This window comes from Macrobrachium nipponense, chromosome 9 (genome assembly GCF_015104395.2).
Source record: "Macrobrachium nipponense isolate FS-2020 chromosome 9, ASM1510439v2, whole genome shotgun sequence".
Lineage (NCBI taxonomy): Eukaryota > Metazoa > Arthropoda > Malacostraca > Decapoda > Palaemonidae > Macrobrachium > Macrobrachium nipponense.
In genome coordinates this window covers 22,506,500-22,532,626 of record NC_061110.1, presented here as the reverse complement: position 1 = coordinate 22,532,626, position 26,127 = coordinate 22,506,500, and the positions used below count along the sequence as shown (strand labels likewise).

General features: G+C 41.8%; 1 protein-coding gene across 1 annotated transcript in view; it reads right to left on the bottom strand.

Annotated features, from left to right (window-relative positions):
- LOC135218004 (probable serine racemase) overlaps positions 1-26,127 on the bottom strand; it is a 176,070-nt gene that overhangs the window by 45,618 nt on the left and 104,325 nt on the right. The window contains 3 exon segments of the mRNA XM_064254149.1: positions 4,383-4,501; positions 7,671-7,767; positions 8,717-8,831. Coding sequence (XP_064110219.1) covers positions 4,383-4,501; positions 7,671-7,767; positions 8,717-8,831 — 331 coding nt within the window.

Here is a 26,127-nt window from a genome sequence, read left to right as displayed (position 1 = left end):
AGCAAAAGAGAAGGATGAAAGTATTGTTTTAACGTTATACTCGTTGCATAAACGTGTATATCCATGAAAACCGAACAAGAAACAACTTTTTTTTTCTAAGTACAACTGAATTGGATAACAACATCCATTTGGCTTGTATTTCAACCATCGTACTATAGTAAACAATTACTGTAGTTTGTTATAAGTGATGTTATGTAGAATAAGACTGAGATATTTTAATGTAATAACTTTATTCACTATAGATCAAAGATCAGTAGGGAAATATACTGTTAAATTTAAACCTAGTTATAGCTGAAGCTGAGAAAACTGTTCAAGCTGCTAATGACCATTATCATACATCGGCAACAAGGATAAAACTCCAGTAAACGTATGTCATCAAACACAACCGTAGATAAAATAACTGAGATTAAATCATATTAATCAAAACTACTGTGCTTGAAAGAACACATTTTACGTTGGTTTCACGACGATAAATGATAAATAACGTAAAGTTCGTATTACGATGATATAAAGTAAAATTGCGTTCGGAATCACATAATTGTTTTACTCAATAAACACGCCGCCAAGGTAATTCGTTAAAAAAAAAATGTTTGTTCACAATCACGAGACATATTGAAGTCATATTTCCACCTAAAAACAAGTCGTATAAGGAAAAATGACCTTGTCTCATATAAGTCAAGTATCTACTAGATATTCGTTTATGCTAACCAGAAGCAAGAAAATTTGTTCAGAATTGCGTTAAATATGGAGAAACGAACTCGTACTTGCCATCATCTGATTTCCAAACCCAAACATTGACCGCTATGTTAGTAGTATTTTATAATACAATAATATGAAGATACATACAATATTATTGGATACATTGAGGTAATGTATAACTTTTTAAAAGGTTTATGGAAAAGATGCATATGTATTTACTTTTTCCTCTGTGCTTATCTTAATTTTCATCACTATGCCACCTACAGAGCAACGGCATCTCGAGCTTGCGCGGTCGTACCTCAATTTTTTGCTCATGTAACAAAGCAAAAAATTGACAGACTTGCATAGTTATATTTTGTACTTCTATCCCATGGAGAAAAAAATTTGCAGTGTTACAAAATGAATGTATATGCAAGTTTCGTCTTTTAAAATCAATTTATGCAACAATTGTAAAATATAACTTATTTTATAAAATTGTGATTCAATAATATAAATTAAAATCTTATTAGTCGGGCACGACTGAACAACCTATTCTCTTCATCATGTGAAGGGCTACTACAATGACTTCAAATGGACATATGTACTGCCATTGTATCATATTTATGGGGAGGAAAAAAAAACCATACACATTAAGCATGAAAAACTTATAACAAAAAGTTGAAGTTTAATTTTAAATATGAATTATAATTAGCTCCCAAATTAATAAAATATAACCACGTGAAGTCTTTGTGGATAACTTTTTTTCGGAACAGTGGTGGAAAAGAACGAACATGAAAAAACATCCTCTGATAATGTGGAGGGCAGTTACAAAAGCTCCCTTAATTTGTATCATAATTATGTACAAAAATAAAAATACCCTTTACGTAATATATTTTCATACACATTTTAAACATAAAAGTATGAACATTTATAAAATCGACACATCGATCGCTAAATTTCCACTTTTTTAACTCAATATTTTCGGAAGAGCAGCAGGCAGCGGTGGACAAGAAGAACACGAAAAAGCTGCCTTTGTACCATATTTATGTACAGAAATAAAATACACTTTACATAATATATTTTCATACACATTTTAAACATAAAAGCATGACCATTTATAAATTCACCTCAAATTGCTAAATTTGCACTTTTTTAACTATATTTTTGGAAGAGCAGCAGGTGGCAGCATAGAACAGCGTCATGGGCATATAGTTTACCCTAATACCTATGTAATAACTCTCAATAAAATTTTTTTAATATTATTTGCATAACCTTTATGGTCTGAACGGTATTTCTACAAATGTATGTACTAATTAGACATAACGGCACCTGTGGTGCTGTTAACCGAAAATTGTACCGTAAAAATACCTTAAAATACCTTATTTTTAATTAATATTTTTGATGACAGCCGTAAAACCGATTTGACGCTAAGTGATTGTGCCACTGACCGCAGGCCGCCTGTATACACGTCAATGACTTTCTGATATATCCTGTCACCTGTGATGCTGCCTTTTGAGAAAAACAGGGTGGAGATAATTGAAGTTTTCACCCGGGAAGAGATAGGGACTGTACTGATTGGTGGTACCTCTCCACATAGGGTTGGCATACTAGGTTGTGCCAGGGCAGCAGTTCTCTCCGAACTTCTACTAGCAGGGGTAACAGATCAGGAAACCATTCACCTTTGGACACAAGGGAGCCACAAGGGTCATTGTGAGATTTCGTGACCGCATCACCTTGTTCGAAACCTGATGGATCAAACGCAAGAGTAAAAGCATATACGTCCAGATTGTCCCACATATGCTGTAGAGCATCCTCTGCTGCTGCTTCTGTGTCTGGGACTACTGAACAATCTATCTCCAATTTTTTGCTGTATCTTGTTGAGAACAGATCTATCACTGGTCTTTCCCACAATACCATCATTCTGTCCGCCACTTCCAGGATCTGGTTCAAGCAGCACAACATATCTGCTATTACATTCCTTTTTCCAGATGTATCTATTCTGGCCCTGATATCTATCATGTTCTCTACAGCCCACTGAAGTAGTTGAACTGTCATATGTAGTTGACGAGATACTAGGCCTCCCTGTTTGTTTACATATGCCACTACTGTAGTTCAACATTAACATTACTGAGTGTCCCTTTACCCTCTCCTGAAACTCCTGCAGTGTTAGGAATGCTGCTTTTGGTTCCAGTATGTTTATATGGAGTGTCTGTCCTATTGACTCCACTTCCCTGAAATCATCAGATCCTCCAGCCTTTGACTGACGCATCCGAGAAAAGAAGATCTGGAGAGGGTTGATGCAGGGGTACCTTAACTGTCAGATTGTTGTCGTCCAACCACCACAGTAGATTTTTTCTAACCTCTGACAACAGTGGGATCTGCTCGTAGGGATGACCAACTCTGGGTGACTAAATCTCCTTCATCCTCCATTGTAAAGACAGATGGTGTAACCTTCTGGGAGGAACCAGCTTCACTAGAGAATTTAGAATTCCCAGAACTACCTGCCACTGCTTTGCTGGTTGTGTTTCCCTTGCCAGAAAGATATTCACCGCTTCCTTGTATTTTCCTACCCATTGATATGATGGAAAAGCTTTAGCCTTTATTGTGTCTATAATCATCCCTAAATACACAATCTTCTGACTGGGATCCAAATTTGACTTCTCCTGATTTATCATAATGCCTAAGCTGGAACAAAACTGGAGAAGTCTCTGTCTCGAAGCAACTTTTTCTCTTCTCGGAACTTTGTTATTACCAGCCCATCATCCAGGTACCTCAATAACCTGATCCCATGAGCATGAGCCCATGTTGACACGAGAGTGAATACTCTCATAAACACTTGAGATGATGATGTCATCCAAAACACAGAACTCTGAATTGAAATACTTTCTCTGCAAGACTGAAACAGAAATTTCCTGGAAGAATGATGGATTGGAATCTGGAAGTAAGCATCCTTCAAGTCTATTTTCAGCATAACATCCCTGTCCCTGATCACTGCTAGAACTGTCCTTGGGGTCTCCATTCTGAATTCATCTTCCTGACAAAAAGATTCAAAGTTGACAGATCTATAACCATCCTCCATTCACCATTGGCCTTGGGAGCAAGGAAAATATGGCTGTAAAATCCTCTTGACGGAGGTGCTACTTGCTCTACAGCTCCCTTCTCCATCATCACTTCCTCTTGCAGACACTGGAGCGACTGAGTGGAGAGAGGTACCCAAGCAATCTTTTTGCATCCCTTTCTCTGTATCTTTGAGTCCATCAATCAACTTATGTTTAGGAAGGCTAAAACACTGGCTGAGAAAGTCAGGTTCCCTAAGAACCAATTTAAACAATTCAGTATTTAATGAAGGAAATGTATATAATGGACTGTACAGAGTATCTGCAAACTAAAAAGGTTGAGAACTCATTACCAAATGAAATACTTTAGTGTTATTATCAAAATGTATGAGATGCAACATGTATCCATATATTTATTTCTTAAGTGGTAATGATCTCCATGTGTAACTATCATACTAACTTAAATAAAAAAATGCAGAATACTGCAGAAAATGCTAAATTACCCAAACAATGATGTCAGTTATGACAGGGCAGATTCAGTAATATTTTCTAAAACCTCCACTAAACAAAGAATCATAAAAAATACTGTCAATTCATGCAATCAGTAATATAGATAGAGTTCAAACTAATGGCTCGAAGATTACTTACTGCTTGCAACCTGATAGAATCTGCAACCGTGTCAAGATATTTAGGAGGATCTGTCCAGAGACGTTCCTTGGCCTCTAAGGATTTTTGTAACTCTTTGCCCACTGGCTCAACAGCATAAACTGTAAAAACAGAGAATCGTGTTGTTTAGGAAATTATTCAAAACACCATAGTACATGTCTGCACAGTGGGTATATAATGTTACAGTTAAATAACAAAGGCCATGATCAGCATTTTTACCATGAATGCAATCACTACATTTTGAATCTTCATGATCAGTGACTTTTGTAATAAGAAAACTATTTAGATAAGAAATTTTTTGGAAATATGAGCAATACTCGGTCCCTAGTTTTCAAATGACCAGGGGCCAAAGAATTGATATACAGTGTTATAAAAATATTTACAGGATTATTTACCTATTCTACTACTACCATGTTTATTTATTGAACACTATGCAAATGAAAAATTATATATAAATAACTGAAGAGAAAGTATGAAGTTCACACAAGACGCAGAATATAAGTATCTTTGTAGGTTTTATCTACTTATTTCAACTTTTCCAACATGATGTTAGTGAATCTATGATCAACAAGTGCACTGGTCAACCTGCAACCTTAAGGCCTAGTGTGATTAGGACCTTGTTAAAGAACTCTTAAATTTCTATTGGAAATGAATCATCATGCTACTACTGTATTAAATTTATTCGTGTAATGACAGGCATAAACTTTTAAATATTAGTTCTTACGCCAACCTTGAAACTTAAGGAAAATTATTATAAAGGTGTGCTAATACCAGAGAAACCCTAATTCTTTTATTGAAATATACAAGGAATGCCCATTCCATCAGAACTTGTTCTAATTTAGTTAGCTTTATTTGTTAGCAGTGTTAAGTCGAATTTTCCTGAACACTTCACCATTTACTTTGATTTCTTGAAAAATATCACAAAAAAATTACTCAGAAAATAAATCTAAGTTTCCTTCAGATTTTCCTTGGGACAAGAAACAAGTCTAGAGATAAATTCTGAGTTATTCCATTATTTTGGATGCTTTATTTTCACCTTCTATAAATTCCATAGGATAGGGGATTTGTATTCAACCATACCTTTATCTTCCTCTTATTCTTGAAAGTATGGGTATGATCGCACTAAAATAAAAGGGACATCAAATATAGATTAACACGGAATTTTGATGAAAGGAGCAAAAATAAAGGACTCCATAAAAATTAACAATATAATAAATAAAACAATAAACATAAACTAGTAACAAAACAAACCTGTTACATATCAGGCTTGGTCAAACTCATACATACCAACGATGTTATACTTTCAGCATCCAAAATAAAATCATGCTTTTAGTTCCTAAAAATTCAAGAGTAAAATGCAATTCTGAAAGGACAAGGACCCATCTCCAGTAATTGAGCTTTCATTTATCATTTATTGATTTTTTGCATTCCATAAATGCACGTAATGCTTACTTGTGTATTAAATGGATCTTCTAACACTCATTAAGAAATCACATCATCAATGGCCATTAATTCAGTGTGATGAGTAAGATTACCCTGCCTCTTTTCTTCCAAGCACACCTGGTGTGCGTCTTCATTGAAGAAACAACAAAATTTCCATCCATTGTAAAATCTGAAGCTGCATTGGGAATGGGTTCTCTGCTAGTCATCCTAGACATGATCAAAGATTTTATAATTATCATGGCAAATGACATGAAATATTTTCACCGACAGCTTATGCTTTAGAAATGAAAATGAGGAAAATTTTGGAAAAGTTTTCTTAAATATTTTATCCCCTGTGTATGATCAAATACAGGAACTTACAATGACCAACAGCAACCCCTTTTTTTGGTATAAAATCATATGAACTTTTAAAATGTTATGACTCAACAGTATTATATTTGTGTATTTTTAGAATTATAAAACTAAACTGTATGATCACACTTAGATACAAGTGCTCAACAATGAAGTCAAAAAAGAATTAAGACACTTTGTTGAGCAAATTCATCACATCAGAAAGCTGCAATAAGAAGGAGATAATAGTTTTTCAAGCACCTTATGTCATATAAGCAAGATACAGTGCAATTACATGCTGCTTTAATTATCAAACAGAACTACTAACTCCCTTGTGAAATTCAAAATAAAATAGGTGCAACATCCACTGCCATTAAGTGACTGCTATTTCATTAAAATTTCCATTGCTTAAAGAAACATTTCAATAAATGCAAACTGAATTTTATCAAGACCTGAGGCTGTACAACTGAAGGTTCCCAGGACTTCATTAGACTATTTCTCAGCTACAGGGATGATGTGAAATATTTCACCAATGAATGCAATAAAATATTTTCAGTCTCAGTTCACTTGCTTGAAGGATAGACTGTAGAAATATGCATCCAAGGCATTCCAACTGGCTGAACTAGAAACTTTGATGGCAACAAGAATGGCTAAAAATACAACAAAAATGTATCAAAAGTATTTGCAAATAAAAAGCACTTTTTCAAAACTATTTTTATATACTACTTGTTTATTACACATATATAAACTTTATAAGATAATAAAAAATCATAAGATAAGTGTTGATTAAGATGACATTCATAGTAACCAAAGCCATATGCAAATTTGTGGAAGAAAGCCTTGTTAATTAAGTGACAGATCACTCAAATCTTTGTGTTCCCATGGGATATTCAACATGAAGTTTGTCAAGTTCTTACTACAAGTTTTTCTGAGTCTTCTAACACCTTAAAGGAGTCCCTCATATCATCAAGGGATAATTCTCAGCGTGAATATTTACTGAAGCATCCACTGGCCAGTAACCTGCCACATCACTGCATGTCACATGTGTGTGTGCTGATACTACACAGAAATTTGTTTCTTGATGCAAGGGACTCTAAATTCTGCAAAATACATGAATACTTGGGGATAGATCTTACTGAATGCTTGCAATACACTTGCAAATTACTAAAATTGATTAAATTTCTCTCAAGACAGGCCAAAGATTCCTTCACTGTTAATGTAATGAAACTAAAAGATCAGGTGGATAAACTGTTGACTGCTTCATACCAAAAAAAAATGCCCCAAAACTAATGCTGAGATACAGACATATATACAACACTTGAGGAATTGATCCATTTAAGAAATCTTCCTGGACAAAGTAAGTAACAATAATTTTGAAAAATCCAAGCCTCACTTGAAATGTACATCAGAAACCTCTGAGGAAGATAAAATTAAATGAAATTATTAATTGGTTATCTATCAATTTTCATTAATAAAAGCTTGAAAAAAAATAATTACCTTGACAACTTGGCTGAATTGCTTTAGCTGTTAATGAAACACCTGCTAACATGCCTCCACCACTAGTGGCCACCAAGATGGCATCTAGATCAGGAACCTATAATCAAATCAATGTGTAAGTAAAGGCACAAGAGTTCACACATAAGATCAAGAAATTCCATAGCAACTATCTCTTTCATTCTTTCTTATCACACACATACATATAGTAAATAATATTTATGTTACATCAGTTACAATTAAACCTTGTATTTACAAAATTTGCTTTATTATAATGTTATAGAATTGAAAGGATAACAAGTCATAATTACTCTGAAAGTTATAAGAATTTGCATATTAGATATGCAGAAGAAATGCCTGGTTCATATGAATATAATATATCTAAAGATGATTTTCTTGAACAAGAAATACCAGCTAACTAATGGCAAGCAATTCAGGTCCCCTCTGCAATGAAGCAAGCAATTTATCATCCTTGAACACAGCATAAAACTAAACAAAAGTCAAGAAAAAATATTTGCAATTCATATTCCCACTTGACTAGGTGGCCTGTCATATGCTGCTGAGGCAGTTGTGATGACCATTTCGAGTCACAAGTTGAGCATCAGCACTGCTTACCTCAACACGTGATAAGCCAAGTAATAATGATAATTTTGTACGATACAAGAACCTTCAATATTTCAATAAGTTCATATAGTTTACAAATGATATCAATGCATAGAACACAGGAAATATGAAAAATTTTCTCAGACAATTTTTATTTTTCATAGCTATAAACCTGAGGTCTTAACAATAGGATCATTTCTAGCACCTAGCTGGATCTGGTTAAAAAACAGATGAAAGCAAGGAATCTTGTGATATCTGGCAACACATGCACAGATCGGGCTAAGAATTAGAAAACTTATAAACACTATATAAATATAAAACCACCTTTAATACTGCTTGGCAATTTAGTACATCTGAGATATTGGATGATATAAAAAGTCATGTTGCATCACTTTTGAGCAGTGCTGTGCAAAAAATGTTTGCTAATCCACAGTGTGAAAACTTACCTCTTCCAAAAATTCCAAAGCAACAGTACCTTGCCCAGCAATAACATCACAGTTTTCTGATGAGTGAATAATAGTCTTCCCAGTTTCTGATGCCACCTTAGCACATACATCAATTCTGCAAGATTCACAAATTGATGGAGAAAAAAGTACAGTAACACTAGTATACACAAATAATGTAAATGACATGCATTTATTACAGGAAATCTGCAATATTCAATTGTGACAAGGCAAACAAAGGTTTTCTCAAACTTGAGAAGATGGCATTTGCTGGGTAAAATCTAAGTTGAAGCACATTCAGCCTACCTTTTTTCTTGCAATTTGAAATCTTCCAAACCCTTACTTTGTCAATTATACATCCCCAATTCTATTAGAGATTATCAGCCTCAAAATTAAAATAATGGATAAAATAATACAAATAGTTTTTTTATCTTAGAATTGAGTTTTTAATTGAAAAAACCTTAAGTTACATAAACATTCATGGCCCTTCAAATTAATACTTAACAAAAGGGAGAGTTGATTTGTTTGTTTGTATGGTGTTTTTCATGTTGCATGGAACCAGTGGTTATTCAGCAATGGGACCAACGGCTTTACATGACTTCCGAACCACGTTGAGAGTGAACTTCTATCACCAGAAATACACATCTCTCACACCTCAATGGAATGCCCGAGAATCGAACTTGCGGCCACCGAGGTGGTACGACAACACCATACTGACCACGCCTCTGAGGAGCTGAGAGTTGATTTGGATGTGTGACTAAAATATCTTTTTAAACTGGGCCATAACTGAGCTAATTATTTCTCTCTCACAGGGTTGGCCCAGATTTGTCTTTGTTAATAATAAATATGACATTTTTATGATAGAATAATGTTTTACGTATACTACTTACCTGGTAGTTACATATAGCTATAGTCTCTGACGTCACGGCAGAATTTCAAAACTCGAGGTAGAGCTAGTTGATAGGTCAGGTGATCCCTTCGCTCCCCCCGCCCCCTACCGGGGTACTAGGAACTATTCCAGCTAAGATGAGATTTTTTATGCCTACCTGTCCACAGAGAGGAGGTGGGTGGGCTTTTGTTATGTAACTACCAGGTAAGTATACATAAAACATTATTTTATCATAAAAAAGGGATTTTGACAGAGGAAAAATCTACTTCTGGGCAGTGACCTGTGTCGCCCAGTGAAATGTTCCTTTAGCACTCATTTCTAAGGTAGTATAAATATTGCTAAGTATACCAGAGAAAAAAGCTATATGGTAATGCCAGAATATTCTGGCTCGCTCACCTTTATTTAAGATGTTGGTATGGTATCTGGGGCGAGTGAAACCACTACCAGAGGTCCCCTGCCATTTAGTCTCTTCCTTTCTCAATATCCCTCGGCTACAGAGGAGCCGTTCTAGGCCCCCGCTACTCGCTACTGATACAACTATCGCTTTGTTTACCATTCCTGTAGATAGCACCCAAGCTTGGGCCAGATAGGGTGTGGAAATTAGAGGGTGGGTTTCACTGGGCGACACAGGTCACTGCCCAGAAATAGATTTTTCCTTTGTCAAAATCCCTTTTCTGGGCCTAACCTGTGTCGCTCCGTGAAATAGTAACAGAGAATTGGCCCCACCAGCTTGGAAAGTTAGTGTAGATCAATTACTGTAAGGAAATTGAAACTTGTATAATTTATTAAATACTATTTAATAAGGGTTATTCATTCTACAAGTACTTAATAAATTTCCTTAATACTATGAGGATTTTTAATGATATCCTTAAACTACAGTCCTTATCTACTAAATAGGGTTGTATAACCCAACATATAACATTAAATAAATCCTACACCACTAAACAGGAATTTATTTACACAAAATTGCAACCAGATATCCATATGTATAAGCAAGAATGATCATAGTACAATCCAGGTGAGAACCAGGTTAAAGTGTGCAACCCAGTAACAACCGAGCTAAGGTCAAGAATGCTAGCGAGGCAGGTAGGAGAGAGATGAAAGAGAGACATAGGCTACTTAGACTAGTTATTACCATGCTATGCAGTGTCAGGGGAAACTGTGTTCCCGCTGCCACTGCTGGGAATTTAAGGGCCTCTAAGGATTTTAGGTAGTGGCGTTTAAATACTGTCGGTGATTTCTAGCCTGTATACTTTTTGAGATCGTCAAAGTTCATGTGTTGAAAATAATTAACTGAGGTAGCTACCGCCCTGACATCATGTGCCCACGGAATTGATTCCGGGTTAGCTTGTTTGATAAAATATAGAAAATAATGCCTGATTCCTTTTAGGGAGATGGTTCCACCATTTTCCCTAATAAACAAGGGGCCTGAAGATTTCGTGGCAGTTCTGTTTAAATAGGCTTTTTAGTGAATTAACGGGACATAAGGACAGGTCCTGAGGAAGTGGGACAATTTTCCATGGGGCCCACATATCTTGTGGGTTTTCGTTTTTAGCCAAAAATTGACGATCTGGTAAAAGTAGTAATTCTCCTGATGGGAGGAACTCAATATGGTCTGGTTCCCTAGAAAGGGCCGACAGCTCAGATATTCTAGCTCCTGAGGCCAGACTTATTAGGAATAATGTTTTCCTTAGGAGCGTTATATAAGGACATGACTCGTTAACAGTGTCCGAAGCTAGCTTAAGGATATCATTTAAGAACCATGAGACCGTTCGAGGTCTATCTATCGGTCTAAGTCTAGCACAAGCCCTAGGAATAGAAGAAAAATACGAATCTGTAAGATCAATATTAAATCCAAATTGGAATATTTTCTTTAGTGCCGATTTGATTGTAGTAATAGTACTAGCTGCTAACCCTTTTTCGAACAAGGTTCTGAAAAAGGTTATCGCCAGATTCGTAGTCATGGTTTGTGCTCCTGTGTCTTTCAAGAAGGTGGCTAGCTTCTTCACTGCTGAATCATATTGACGCAGTGTTGATTCTCGTTTATCTGATTCTAGGAACAGGATGTTTTGAGGATCAATGTTGGCATCTTTCTGTGCCGCAAACTTCATGAAGTCCATAAAGTTAGGGCTTTCTAAATTCCTGAGGGAGCGGACACAGTCCGCGTTTGTACCAACTGCATCAATTTGGGATTGGGAATCCGCCGGGGCCGGAGTCCTAATTCCACTAGTAGAGGGAACCAATTGCTCTTGGGCCAGTTGGGAGCTACTAGTGCGATCTGACCTTTGAAAGTTCTGAGTTTGTTCAGGACCTTCAGTAGTAGGTTCCCCGGAGGGAAGAGATAAATTCTCTTCCAGATATTCCAATCTATTGCCATAGCGTCTGTGGCATAAGCCAGAGGGTCCAGGTTGGGGGCCACATAACATGCTAGTTTGTGGTTCGATTCCATGGCAAAAAGGTCTACTTGAAGCCCAGGCACCTGTTGACAGAGCGTCTGCCACTACATTTCTCACTCCCGCTAGGTGAGTGGCCGATAGGTGCCATTGGTTCCTGTCCGCTAGGGCAAATATGGCTATCATTACGTGGTTTACATGGCTCAACTTGGAGCCTCCCCTGTTTATGCAGTGGACCACCACTGCGCTGTCCAATACCAGCTTGATATGGATTTTCTTGGCTGGTAAGAGTTTCCTCAGGGTTAGAAACACTGCCATGGCTTCCAGTACATTGATATGTAGCTGGCGGAATGACACTGACCAGGTTCCCTGTACTTTTTTGTATTGTGAGTATCCGCCCCAGCCGCTCAAGGAATCGTCCGTATGGACTACTAGGGCCGGCAGAGGAAATTGCAGTGGTACTGATTTCGACAGACTCTTGACTTCTGTCCAGGGGCGGAGTCTCTTGCGTAAGATCGCAGGGATCCGTGATACTTTGTCCCAGGATCTCCTGTTCGCTCTCGATCACCAAACTCTGTTTATATCTTTTAGTTTGGCTTTCAGTAGTACGTCCGTAGATGCAAACTGGAGTGAACTTAGGATTCTTTCCTGGTTCATCCGGGACGTCTGCTTGTCTTTGAGAAATTGTCTTGTGGCCTTGGCTATTTCTCTCCGTTTTACCGGCGGAATTGATAGAGTGTAAGAGTTTAGGTCCCATTGGATTACTAGCCACTGAAAACGTGGTGCCGGAGTTAGACGGGACTTGCTCCTGTTTATCTGGAAACCTAGGTGTTCCAGGAACTTTATCACTTTGACCGTCGCCTTGCGGCATTCTTCGACGTCTGTGGCCCATATGAGCCAATCGTCCAGATAGGCTACTAACATTACCCCCTGAGTCCTTAACTCCTGGACTACTGTTTCCACTATCTCCGTAAATATTCTGGGCGCTATGTTGAGCCCGAATGGCATTACCTTGAAGGAATAAGCCTTCTTTCCTAGTCTGATGCCTAGGAAGGGGACGGAGGAAGTGTCCCTTGCTATCGGGATATGATAGTAGGCATCTGTAAGATCTATAGAGGTGGTGATGGCCACAAGGGGAAGTAAGGTCTGCACCTGCGAAACGGTCAGCATTCGGAACTTGTCGCAATGAATGAATGAGTTTAGATGGGACAAGTCTACGATTATTCTTAGTTTGTTCGAGTCTTTCTTTGGAACGCTGAACAAGCGCCCTTGAAACTTTAAGTTTTTTACTTGTGACACTACCCTTTTTAGAAGTAATTCTCGGGTATACTCTCAGTTCCGCCGTTGTTCTTTGGTAAAAGGTGTTTGATGGAGGAGGACCTTGTATCCAACTTCATCCCAGACCTTTGGTCACAATACTTTGGGCCCCGGTGCTGAACCCCCACCGGTGTCAGAAGAGGTACAGCCTCCCTCCTACCTGGGGAGTCTCACTGGTTGGCGGATGGATGGCCACCACGGGCTCCCCGGAAGCCTTTGCCTCGGGTGGAGGCTCTTCCGCCACCTCTGTGTCGGAAGGCTCCTCTGGCACGGCTGCCTCTGGCAAACCTGTTATACCCTTGAAACCCTTGAGTTTCAAAGGTAGCATTGTAAGCCAGAGAGACTGAGAAGGAGGTCGAAGCCTGGGGTTGCTGAGACGGTTGAGTCAGGAGCACAAACTGCTGATGTGGTTGTGCTTTCGACGTTGATGGTTGACTCACTTGAGCCACCAGAACCGCCTGGACCATCGTCTGTGGTTGGGAGGATTGGAAGGGTTGAAACTTCCTCAACTTCTTACCCTTAGGATTCGTTCCGGCGGACTCGGATTTCCTTTTAGGGATGAGTCCCCAGCGAATCTTAAGACTCTGGCTCACCCTCACTGCTTCCTCCAAGGCTTCGTTAACGGCGGAGTCGGGGAAGAGGTTTGCTCCCCAGATGGAGGATTTAATTAGCTTGTTTGGTTCATGGCGAATGGATGCTTCCGCCAGAACGTGCTTCCTACAATTCCGCCTCGCTACCACAAAGTCATATAAGTCACGTTGTACAGTGTGAAGTAGTGACTTTGTTAGCACTTTAAATAACGCCTCATCTGCATAGATAAGTGACGTCATTTCAGACATGGTGGCGGAGTTGAGGGACCAACTTAGCCTTAATCTAGCGTCATATTCGGCCTTGATTAAGCTGTCCGGAAGCCCAGGAAGCCGCTCGCTGAACATTGTGTTACCACAGTCCGGCGCCAGCTTACCTGCAGAAAAGGTGGCAGGGGCATCTACCCAACAGTCTGTGCTTCCGGGGAGCAGAAAGGGAAGGCAAATCTGTCCCGGAGCTGTGGCATGGGTTTGTCTTCCATGGCTGCTTGCATGGTTAGCTCAGCCACTTTGGATAGACATGGGGTAGGTGTATCCTCGTTTACCACGATGGTAAAGGGGCTCTTGGGGGCCGTCAACTTGGGTGTTGACGCACTGCCACTCTGTCAAACTCCGGAGCCAAGCTTGTTGAGCTTGCTCCCTGGGGAAGATGACCGTTTCCTTGGGGATTTTATCTTCCCTTATCATCGCGTCTTCTGTTAGACAGACGTAGCCAATGAAGGGAAACTGGAGCCCCGGAGGATGGAACTCGAAGTCTTCCAGTCTTCGAGTTCCGCACCCCTTAATAGTGAGCATACTGTCCGAGAACGGTGCGTATGCTGCTGACCTCCAAGGGTTATTATTCTTGAAGGGAGGCAGCTTTGAGGAGTCCGGTATTGGCAGGGGATGAATTGCCTGTCCGGACTGAGGCTGTCCTGTTGCCATCATGTCACGGAGACCAGCCACTAGGGTCTCCTGAGTCATCTTCCTCTCCGATAAGATTGGATGGACAGGCCTGAGGCTTCGAGCGTGGACGACAGCTGGGAGAACATCTCCTGGAACTTGGTCTGGACCAAGTTCCCTACCATGTTCCCCACCTGCTGCATCATATTCGCAGAGAATGCCTCTGGGTCAAAGCTAGATACCTGGGTCCTAGCTTTCGGAACCTTTGTTCTCGACCTCTGTTGAGGGGGAGTAGCTTTTGCCGTGTCCGCCTCGGGTTTAGGAGCTGATGGCATAGTGACGCAGCTGGTTCCGGACCTTGGCTTAGGCAAGGACTTCTTCATAGCCTTAAAGTCAACCAGGCTTCTTACTTTAGGGACCACTGAGGTTGACTTCGGTCTAACCGACTGAAGCTTCCCGGCGATTCCCTGAAATGAAGTAGAAGAAGAGAAGGAGGAAGACTGAGATGGGCTCAAGAGCAAGCCTTGAGCCCCTAAACTACCTGCCTCATCAACATTCTTACCTTCGCCCTGGTTGTCCACAACCATGGGCTCCTGGTCCAGGTCTAAGGCCGCCACATCTCCGACCATCTCCTCGCCAAAACCCTCCTCCGGCGCGGCCGTGGTCTCCGCCCGGATCCTGGCGATGAGGGGAGCCGCTACCACTGCCTCTACTGCCGCTGACTTCTTGGCTCTGGGGTAGATGAGCCCAGCCATCTCCTCAGAGAGCATGTAGGGCTGTGCCTTCTTGGCATTGTGGCCAAATCCGCTGACCCAGATCTTCAGGGTAGCCAGCGCCGCATCCCTGATGGCTTGGATACTCTGAAAGAGAAAGTTATGTCAATCCTTAAACTAGATACTATCCTTAGCCTAGTATGAATCAACATAATATATTCCATCTGATTCTCATTGTATCATTATCAAGAGTGGTACATACCGACTTAGAGGTGAACTCGTTCACCAGGCCGTAGCAGACCTCGCATCCTTTGTGGTGCCATACCACCAGGTCTCCCACCTGGACCGCATAACCAGCGTGGGTCCGGCACACTACGTGCCGCAGGGCTCTTGGAGGACGGCGGTGACACCCGTCTCCAAACAGCGCAAGACCTGTAAGTCAAATGATAAATGAGTATCACTATTTAGACCCACCGGAGGCATGTCCGGTGGGGCATGCATTATACTACAGTCATCGGAGGTGACTCCGGTGACAGAATATTTTTACCACTAGGGTATCATGCGTCCTTGTTCTCACCAGCTCCGGGGTCCAGCTCTTGTTCTTGTCAAGCCATCAAGTACTATAGGCCTGATGGAACGAGGCAGGTTAAGTGAAAACCTGTCCTGAATCCGTTGGCGCTGGAGACGTATAATCTAGTGAAATAAGATTGAGTCTCAAGCCCATTCTCCATTCCTCTAGGGTGAGGGATGGAAAAGACAATCCAAGACAACTGAACAAGGCCGAGGGGCTAGTGCTAATAAGGCACTTCGGTTTTAAATACCTGGCAGAGTAGTATGTCCGCCGTAGTAAACAACCTGAAGTATGGTAAGATAAGATATCTTATTTAGATAATACTAATAGGTATATGTATCTAAAACATACATAACCATATGTGTATATATATATATATATATATATATATATGAGTGCATGCATAACTAACTGATCCAACAGCAGTGGATTGTTACCTATCCCATGTCTAAATACACCTAGCTACCCCGATACTGGGTTCGACTTCATGGGAACAGAACAGGGGGTCGGTAAAACCTAGGCCCATATCTGGTCAGTAAGGAATCAGAGCTATTTGCATAGCCAATACCTTGAAGCCGGGGTCCCGGATCCGCCGGAGCGGGGGACAGGTCTGGTGAAATAAGACCGTGGAAAGGGGACATGACAACGTGGACCGGAGAGCGCACCGCCCAGAAGAGCCAGGTGGCCAACCAAGGCTCGCCTGAGCAGGGCACCCTCCCCACCGGTCATACAGAGCATGGTGCGGTGAGCCTACCCCCCGATCGCACTCCCTGCGCCCCCCCCCCCCCCCCCCCCTTAGGCGAGGAACTCGGGTCGGCTACGTGGCGTAGCGTGAGCGAGTCCTATACCCCACCGAGGTGGGTACGTTGGGGGAGGGAGGTCGGCTAGCGGGGTGGCTCACACGCGATCAGCTGGTAACCCTCGCAGCCAGGTGTACAACCACGCAGTAGGAAGGATCCAACTGATCGGGAGTAGTAGGCCTATAGGCCTACTAACAACTAACACATGCCACTAATAAATTATCCAAGTACTCGGATCTAATCATAACACATATATATATACATGCTGTCCTAACGCGGGGGAGATATGAAAAGAGAAATAAATATGGAGTGAGAGAGAAAGCAACGAGTCCTCTTGAACGGCTGGCCTGGCAGGCTCTGAGCGGCCTAGCCTAGCTTGCCAAATCGAATTATTTAACCGAAAAGGCCAGAAAGACCAGGGTGGCTCAAGGTCCGTAATGTATAGGCTACTGAAGGGCCAAGGCTCTTCCGTATGCAGACAAGGGTGTCTTATTCTTATAGTAGAACTAATATATAGCCTATAATACACCTTGGCTAAATTATTGGTTGGGATGCCAACCTCAAGATGTAAAATAAAGCTTACTGAATTAGGCTACGTCCCGAGAGCATGCGGTTCGGTCGGTAGGCTATCGCCCACGATCGGACAAATTCTTTAAACGTCAGTCAAATAATAAAAGCATCTACAAAACGTATGGGGAACTGCTAATTGCTTGATAATCAACTCCAATTAGTATAGGGGACCAATTGGGTATCGATAGGAGCGTAAATATATGCAGGTAGCGATCCATGAAATGGCGGCGTGGGAGCGGCAACGCGCGGGCTGCCGCTCCTGCATATATAACCAAATCAAACATGATTATATCGCCCATCGCTACCTTAAAATAAGATCAAACATTAATTGCCGTACTCAACTTAGATGCAGCAACTACTCGACATTCCATGATGAAAATTGAGGTATTCCAATCGGAAAAAAACACAACACAAGGAAAACGCTTGTGGCGTGAGCATTGCTATCGAAAGGAATGGTAAACAAAGCGCTAGTTGTAGCAGTAGCGGGTAGCGGGGGCCTAGAATGGCTCCTCTGCAGACGAGGGATATTGAGAAAGGAAGAAACTAAATGGCAGGGGACCTCTGGTAGTGGTTTCACTCGCCCCAGATACCATACCGACACCTTAAATAAAGGTGAGTGAGCCAGAATATTCTGGCATTACCAAATAGCTTTTTTCTCTGGTATACTTAACAATATTTATGCCTTAGAAATGAGTGCTAAAGGAACATTTCATGGGGTGACACAGGTTAGGCCCAGAAATGTCATTTTTACGTATACAACTTACCTGGTAGTTACATACAGCTGATTGGCACCTTTAGGAGGTGGGTCAGTGACAGCTAACTACTGCTTAACAGAATTGAATAAGAGACTGAAATAGTCCCTTACCTGCTAAGGTAGCTGATTTAGCGATTACTGCCTCTGTAATCCGCTAACCTTAGAGCAACAGCGGGGTGTATGGACCTGGTCCCTGGTTGCTTACAGGAGTGCATGTCGACTAGGGTGGGACCTGTATGCGACATGACATCCATAATGGCCCTTCTCTGGGCGCAGTACCACAACGAAGAAATAATGAGGGATCACCTAACCCCAGACAATTAAAACTAACCTTAAAACACACTTCATCTTTACCCTAATTTGACTGAGGAGAACTCTAATAGCCTACATTCTCTCAGGCAACCGTAAAAACCAAACTTCCACAATAATAAAAGTAAGGAAGGAATGACTTCCTACGTTCCCTCCCCCAACACTGTGCCAATCACTACAAAGGGACCTAAGGTACTGCAATTTTCAAAAGTAGTTTGCACGTCACTGAGGTAAAATGACGCAAACACTGACTTACACCTCCAGTATGTAGCCTGGAGTATCGCCTCTAAAGACAGGTTCTTTTTATATGCTAAAGAAGTCGCCACTGCTCTCACTTCATGCGCCTTTACTCTTGCCATGGTTGTTTTTCTCTCTTGCAGATGCGTGTGCGCCTCTGTAATTAAGTCCCTTAAAAAGAACGACATAGCATTCTTGGAAAGGGGCCTTGACAGATCCTTGACCGAGCACCAGAGATTACAAGACGGGCCTCGGACTATCTTGGCGCGTTTTAAATAATATTTAAGCGGCCTCACTGGGCAGAGGAGTCTCTCTTGTTCCTCTCCCACTAAATCTGTAAGGCTTCGAATATCAAATGAGCTTGGCCATGGCCGAGAAGGATCCTCATTCTTAGTTACGAAGTTTAAAATGAAGGAACATACTGCTTTACCTTCCGCAAAGCCAATTCTTTTGTCTAGTGCTTGCAGTTCGCTGACTCTTTTAGCTGTAGCGAGCGCAACCAGAAAAATAGTTTTCCTCGTAAGGTCCCGAAGCGAACTAGACCCCAGAGGTTCAAACTTGGAAGACATCAGCCATTTTAAGACCACATCCAAATTCTGTGAGATTAGTTTTGGCGACTGAGCCTTGGATGTATTAAAAGACTTAAGCAAATCCGTCAAATCCTGGTTGCTTGAAACCTCAATGCCCCTATGGCGAAACACTGAGGCAAGCATAGAACGATATCCCTTAATTGTCAAAGAGAAAGACGGCGCACTTGATGCATATGAAGGAGAAAATCCACGATCTGACTTAGAGTGGTTTCAGAAGAAGAGACTCCAGATCGTTTGCAACTCCCCTCAAAAAACCTTTCTCTTGGAGGAGACGTTGGATAGTCTGAATGCAGACAGCCGTAGAGCGGATAGGTTTTCGTTGAATCTCCTGTAGTGTGGTTGTCTGAGTAGATCTACTCGTTCGGGTAGTCTTCTCGGGAAATCTATTAGGAGATGTAGGGGTTTCGGGAACCATTCCCTCGCTGACCAGAATGGAGACACCAGTGTCATTCTTGTGTTCTGATGGTTCACGAACTTGCTTAGGACTGCTCTTATTAACTTGAACGGTGGGAAAGCGTATAGGTCAAGGTCCGACCAATTGAACATCATCGCATCCAACGAAAGAGCTTGGCTGTCCGATACTGGAGAGCAGTAAAGAGGAAGTCAGAAGTTCTTGTTGGTGGCGAATAAATCCACCATCGGTTGGCCCCAAAGACACCACAGTAGATGGCATACATGGTCGTGTAACATCCATTCGGTCGGTAAAACTTGATTCCCCCTGCTGAGTTGGTCTGCTCTCACGTTTAGCTTTCCTTGGATGAACTTCGTGAGGAAAGTTACGTTTATTGTATCCACCCAAAGCAGTAGTTCTTTCGTCACTTCGCATAACGAAAAGGAGTGAGTCCCCCCCTGCTTTTTTATATACGACAGGACCATGGTGTTGTCCGAGTTCATTAGAACCACTTTGTTCCGGACGACTGACTTGAACTTCATCAAATCTAGATGAATTGCTTTCAGTTCCTTTACGTTGATATGCAATTCCCTCTCTTCTGGAGACCACAAGCCCGAAACCTCCCTGTCCTGTAGCGTTGCTCCCCATCCCCGATCTGATGCATTGGCAAACAGTTCGAGGTTCGGGCTCACCGGATGGATGGATTTCCCTTGCAACAGTCTTTCCTCCAAGTTCCATCAATTCAGTTCCAACTTGATTCCTTCCAGAATGGGAAAAACGAAAGAATCTGGCACCTTCTTTCGTTCCCAGTGCTCTCTCAAACAGAATTGGAGAGGTCTCATGTGCAATCTTCCCCGAATCAGTCCTGACTTGGGACAGGATCAATTGTGATTTCTGGTGGTTCATGATCAGACCTAAATCCTTTGCTAACTGCAAGCGTGACTTGAAGATACTCCGCACACTTCTCCTTCGTCTGCGAACAAAGAAGCCAGTTGTCGAGGTATTGAGAAATCCTGATTCCTCTCACATGAAGCCATTTGGCCACAGGTGTGAAAGCTCTTGTAAACACCTGCGGTGCTGTCGAGAGACTGAAGCACATCACCCTGAACTGGAAAACTCTTCTGTTGAACATGAAATGCAGATACTTCCTTGAAGCTGGATGTATGGGGATGTGGAAGTATGCATCCTGCAAGTCTATCGAGACCATCCAATCCCCCTGTCGAAGAGCAGCTAACACCGATTGGGTGGTCTCCATAGAGAACTTCGCCTTGCGTACAAATATGTTCAGGGCACTTTCGTCTAGCACTGGTCTCCAACCCCCCGATGACTTGGTGACTAGAAAGAGGTGGTTGTAAAAGCCTGGGGAAGAGAGACCGTCTCTATGGCTTTCTTTTCTAAAAGAGATACTATCTCCTCCTCGAGGATAGAGCATTTTCCTGAATTTTGCGAGTAGGAAGGAGACGGGATCGCAAGCATCGACAGGGGAGGGATCTCCTCGAACGGGATCCTGTATCCCTCTTTGAAGACCGAAACTGTCCACGGTTCCGCCCCCTTCTCCTCCCAGACTTGCCAAAACTCTTGCAGTCTGGCTCCTACTGGCGAGCAGAGGTACCCACTCTCACATTTTGGCTGTTGAAGGTCTGATAGCTTTGGGTATGAATCTTGTCCTTCCTCGAGTCTTGGAGAAAGGGCGTGAGGAAGATCAGCTCCAAAAGGCCTTCTCGGGTTCAGGATTCGTTGCAGGACGCGAAACCGTAGTTTGTACTGTCCTTGGCTTCTTAGTTGATTGCACCAGAAGGTCTTGAGTGGCTTTCTGTGCTAGCGACTCCGCACTCTCCACTACTAAGGGTTGTGGGAACAGAAAGCACTTATCTAAAGGAGCGAACAGTAACGCCAACTTCTGAGGACGTGATACTCCTCTCGCAGTGAAGGAGCACCACAACTGTCGCTTCTTCAGCACTCCAATCGCAAATACCAAAGCCAGTTCCGACGCACTGTCCTTGATGGCTTTATCAATACAGGACATCACACCTGCAAATTCCGACATTTGTTGCTCCGACAGGCCAAAGCTCTTGACCTTCTTCCCAAGAGCACCAATGGACCAATCGAGGAAGCTGATCACTTCCAGTACCCTAAAAACATTCTTGGAGATATGATCCACTTCAGACGTTTTAAAAAAGATCTTGGCGGAATTAAGGGCGGATCTCCGAGCTGCGTTGACTAGACTGGAGAAGTCCCCTTGGGAGGAGGTAGCGACTCCCAGAGAGAAGGCTTCCCCAGTTTCGTACCAAACTTTACTCTTGGAAGAGAGTTTGGAGGGAGGAAAACAAAAAACTGTCTTCTCTTGATCCCTTTTAACACTACGCCAATCATCCACTTTCTTTAGTGCTTTTCTGGCTGAAATCGAAAGCACCAGCTTAATGAAATTCGAGAAACTCGTCCTGGTATCCCTCACATACTGCGATTCTGGAGAAGGAGGGGCGGCAGGAGCGAAATCTTCCGAGAAGTTGACAAAAAATTTCAGTAGGAGTTTGTAATGCTGTACGGACTCCTCCTCTGCTTCCGGAAAGTCTTCTTCGCAGAGATTCTCTTTAGAAGAGACTGGGGAAAGGCCGACAGAACAATGTCCCCCCAGTTCTTCCTCCTCTGACAAAATATCCACTCTGGTATCCACTGCTCCAGCAAGGGGAGCGTGAACTGGATCCGCAATCGGCAACGAAGAAACTTGCGGTTGCAACTGCTGAGTACCCGGCTGTACGGCAGGCGGCAGGGTGGGTGGACGTTGGGGAGCGTGAGCCGTAACGCACGAGTGTACGCCAACTGGACTGAGCGCGAGCTGAGAGTCTGGCGCCAAAGCAAGCGGAGCTTCAGTACACGTCAACATTTGCGATTGACCTAGCAGCCCTAAGATATTGTCTAACTTAAGACTGCATATCTTGAAGGAAAACAGGAGGAGCAGACGCAAAAGCGGCGGCATCCGACTTGGCAGAAGCAGGAGCGGCAGGTACACACGCGGAAGCGTCAACTGGCGCCACCTTAAACACCTCTCGAGGCGCTGATTCTCGACAAGAAGCGGCAGGAAAAGACAAATCGGGAGAATCCGAGCGTGAATCATGACGCTTGGCAGTCAAAGACAAAGTGAGTCTATAAGCTCTCTTATTACGCTTTGCCTTGAGCGCGGGAGACTTGTGCTTAGAAAATTCTTCCTACGAAGACGAAAACTTCTCTGGAGGTTCCCAAAAACTACATGAAGGACCTTCCTGTCGCCTGAAAGAAGGTTTCTTCTTGGGTACTTGTCCCGGAGAAAGCTTGCGTGCTCTCTTCAACGGGCGAGACTCGTCCGGAAAACGCCATCCCTGCGCGGAGAGTCCTCTGAACTAGAAACGGAGGAAAGACACTTCCCTGAGTTGCCTTTTCGGTGGCGCTCAGCAGCAGTTTGGGAAATAGCAACAAAACTGCTTGAGGGGGCAACTGGTCGGGAGCAAGTCCCGCTCGCCTCCCTAGGACTGTCAGCATGCCTCCTCCCAGGGGCTGGGGAGTCTGGCAGAGGCTTAGGTCTAGGAGAACGAGAGGGCCGAACAGTCACCTACTTCACAACACTCGCACTAGGCACTACACTCAACACCTTTTCCGACAGTGACTTAACTGTCTCGCTCATCTTCTCCATGGTAGTGAGAATTACACTAAATTTAGAGTCCATTTGGACTTTAAGATCGGCAACAGTGTCGGGTTCGGGAATTACTGAGCCTGGGTTGGGGGAATTGTTAGGAATCGGAATGTTAGTACGTAACAGATTCTTCCTGACTAACTAATTCCTGAGACACCAAAGAAGTCCTAGCTGACGCTCTCCTTATTCTGTCTCTTTCCAGTTTCCTAACGTACTTGTTAAATGCCTCCACTCCTTCTCAGTTAGCTCCTTGCATTCATCACAGGTTAAGGTTACACAGCAAGATTGACCCCTACAAGACACACAAATGGTATGAGGATCCACACTGGCCTTACACAACCTTGTTTTGCAGCCCTTGTTGCAAAACCTATAATGAACTAAACTAGAATCTGACATATTCCTAGCAAAAATGCCTAACTAGCTGTAAATCAACACCGTTAAACCGCAAAATCATACAGAGTACTTCACCAAAAATCCTGACGAAGATCGTATGACTGACAATGAAATTCAACCGAAAGGGAGCAGGAGTTACCGGCTCCACGGCAGAGAAAAATGATCTTAGTTGGAATAGTTCCTAGCTAGTAACCCCGGTAGGGAGTGGGGGGGGGGGGATCACCTGACCTATCAACTAGCGCTACGCGCGAGTTTTGAAATTCTGCCGTGATGTCAGAGACTATAGCTATATGTAACTACCAGGTAGGTTATATATATGTAAAATTTAGATTTTCTAATCTATTACATTACAGATTTTAACATTTTTCTAAATATTACATGAATATGATAGAGTTCTGATCAAATTTCTTTGATATTTTTTCAAAATTGGCATTCTTTGTCAATTATCGTTATGGTTAACTTACACTTTACACAGTTAGTGGTACTTTACATTCTTGGGTCAAATGAGTGTAACTAATTCTAAGACGAGTAGTCTGCCATTTTAAGTACGTTTTATACTGTTATAAATAATTACTACAGATATTACAAGTAATCTTATCAGAGTTGTTTCAGCTTTGGCTGCTTTATTGATTTTATTTCTTTTGAAGCCTAAATGTTTTTATTAAAATTTCAAAGGGGTTCCACAGTTGCTGAGAATTAAAAATGTTGCCGAGAATTTAAAATATCTGTGACGGCTTATATTTCATCCTTTTAAAGACTGACCCTTCTCCACATAATTCTGCTGTGAAATCAACAGCGCTGTTAGGCAAGGAAAACTGCTATTTTGTTGGGAGATATGGCTGCAAATCCCATGCCTTATGAAGACTTGGACCCATCAGTGTATACTGCATAATGTGAACCTTTACATTTATTTCATATGTTCTATTGCAAGTTGCTTAGATATTATAGGGTATACAAAAAGGTTTTAGATAAATATTTCGGAGTATACAAGTCTTACGCACAATCCAGGGGTTCTAATATCAGAAGAAATTTTTTAAGTATTTATAGTCGTTCACTATTATTATTATTATTATATATTCAGAAGATGAAACCTGTTCTTAGAGAACAAGCCCACAGGGGCCACTGACTTGAGATTTAAGCTTCCAAAGAATAAGTGTTCACTAGGAAGAAGCAGGAGGAAGTAAAGAGGAAAAATATAAGGATGAGATTCCACTTATTAAAAAAAAAAAAAAAAAATTTATCAATTTGTATTTCTTCATGAGCACAATATTCTTTGGAAGCTTGAATTTCAAGTAAATGGCCCCTGTGTAGTAGGGTAACAAACCCAGGTTCTGTGATCACTTTTCCATACCTCCAAAACTCACTTTGGCTGACTTCTAGGACCCATTTAGAGTAAAATTAGCTTGGCTGGCCATTTTGGTAGATGGGGAACATTCTCAAATACAGCATTTTTTAAATGGCCTCATTGTCTGGAAAAACTAAGCCCTACTAATAATAAATTTTGGAAGCATTCTATTAACAGAAACTGAAAATAAATTCCCTTGGGAACATAATAAGGGGGCAATAATAGACAAACTTATAAGTGAATAACTTTGATGGATCAAGAAACGAAAAAAAATTGTGTTGTACATTATTAGTGGACATATTTACACCACATCTAGTCTAACTGCACCCAACTATAAGGGACAGCATTAAAAGGAGATACCCAATTCAATCAAAATCACTGCCTGATGCTTCACTCTCAGAATCAGAAAATTCATCCTCACTACTGTCCTCTAGGTTGTCTTGTGTGGCTAGGACAGGTAGCTGCAGAGATAGGGGAGTCAATGGTGCAGTGTAGTGTAGAAGCAAGCATAGTCCATTTTCAATGTGCCATCCATGTCCGATGGGCGATGGGTGAATTTTCAGTTCGTAATGGAATTCTATGTATACTAGGTAGTTAACTCTCAGAAGTTAGTTCAGTGTGTTTTTATCAGGCACAATGTGCATTGTTTTTTCTTCTTTTGTGCTTTCCACTTCACAGGCCGTGTTTCATCCAAGCTAGAACTTTTAGTATCCCTGTACACATATTTGAGCACAAATGTTTCTAAGTTAGCCATAGTTTCCTGAGTGAATGGAAGATGTTTCCCACATTCTGATAGCAACTGTTGTGCTTCTTTGACTTTTTTACCCACTTCAAAATATTGTTTTCTCACAATGCCCATAGAACCAAGAAGTGAGATCTCCACCAGTCATAACTTGGAATTATACATTGGCTTGTGGTTTCTGAACACAAACACTTGGCATCAATAATCTAAAGTGCTTCTCTTCAGTCCATTATAGTGCCAAGATACCTTAAGTCATACTTGTAC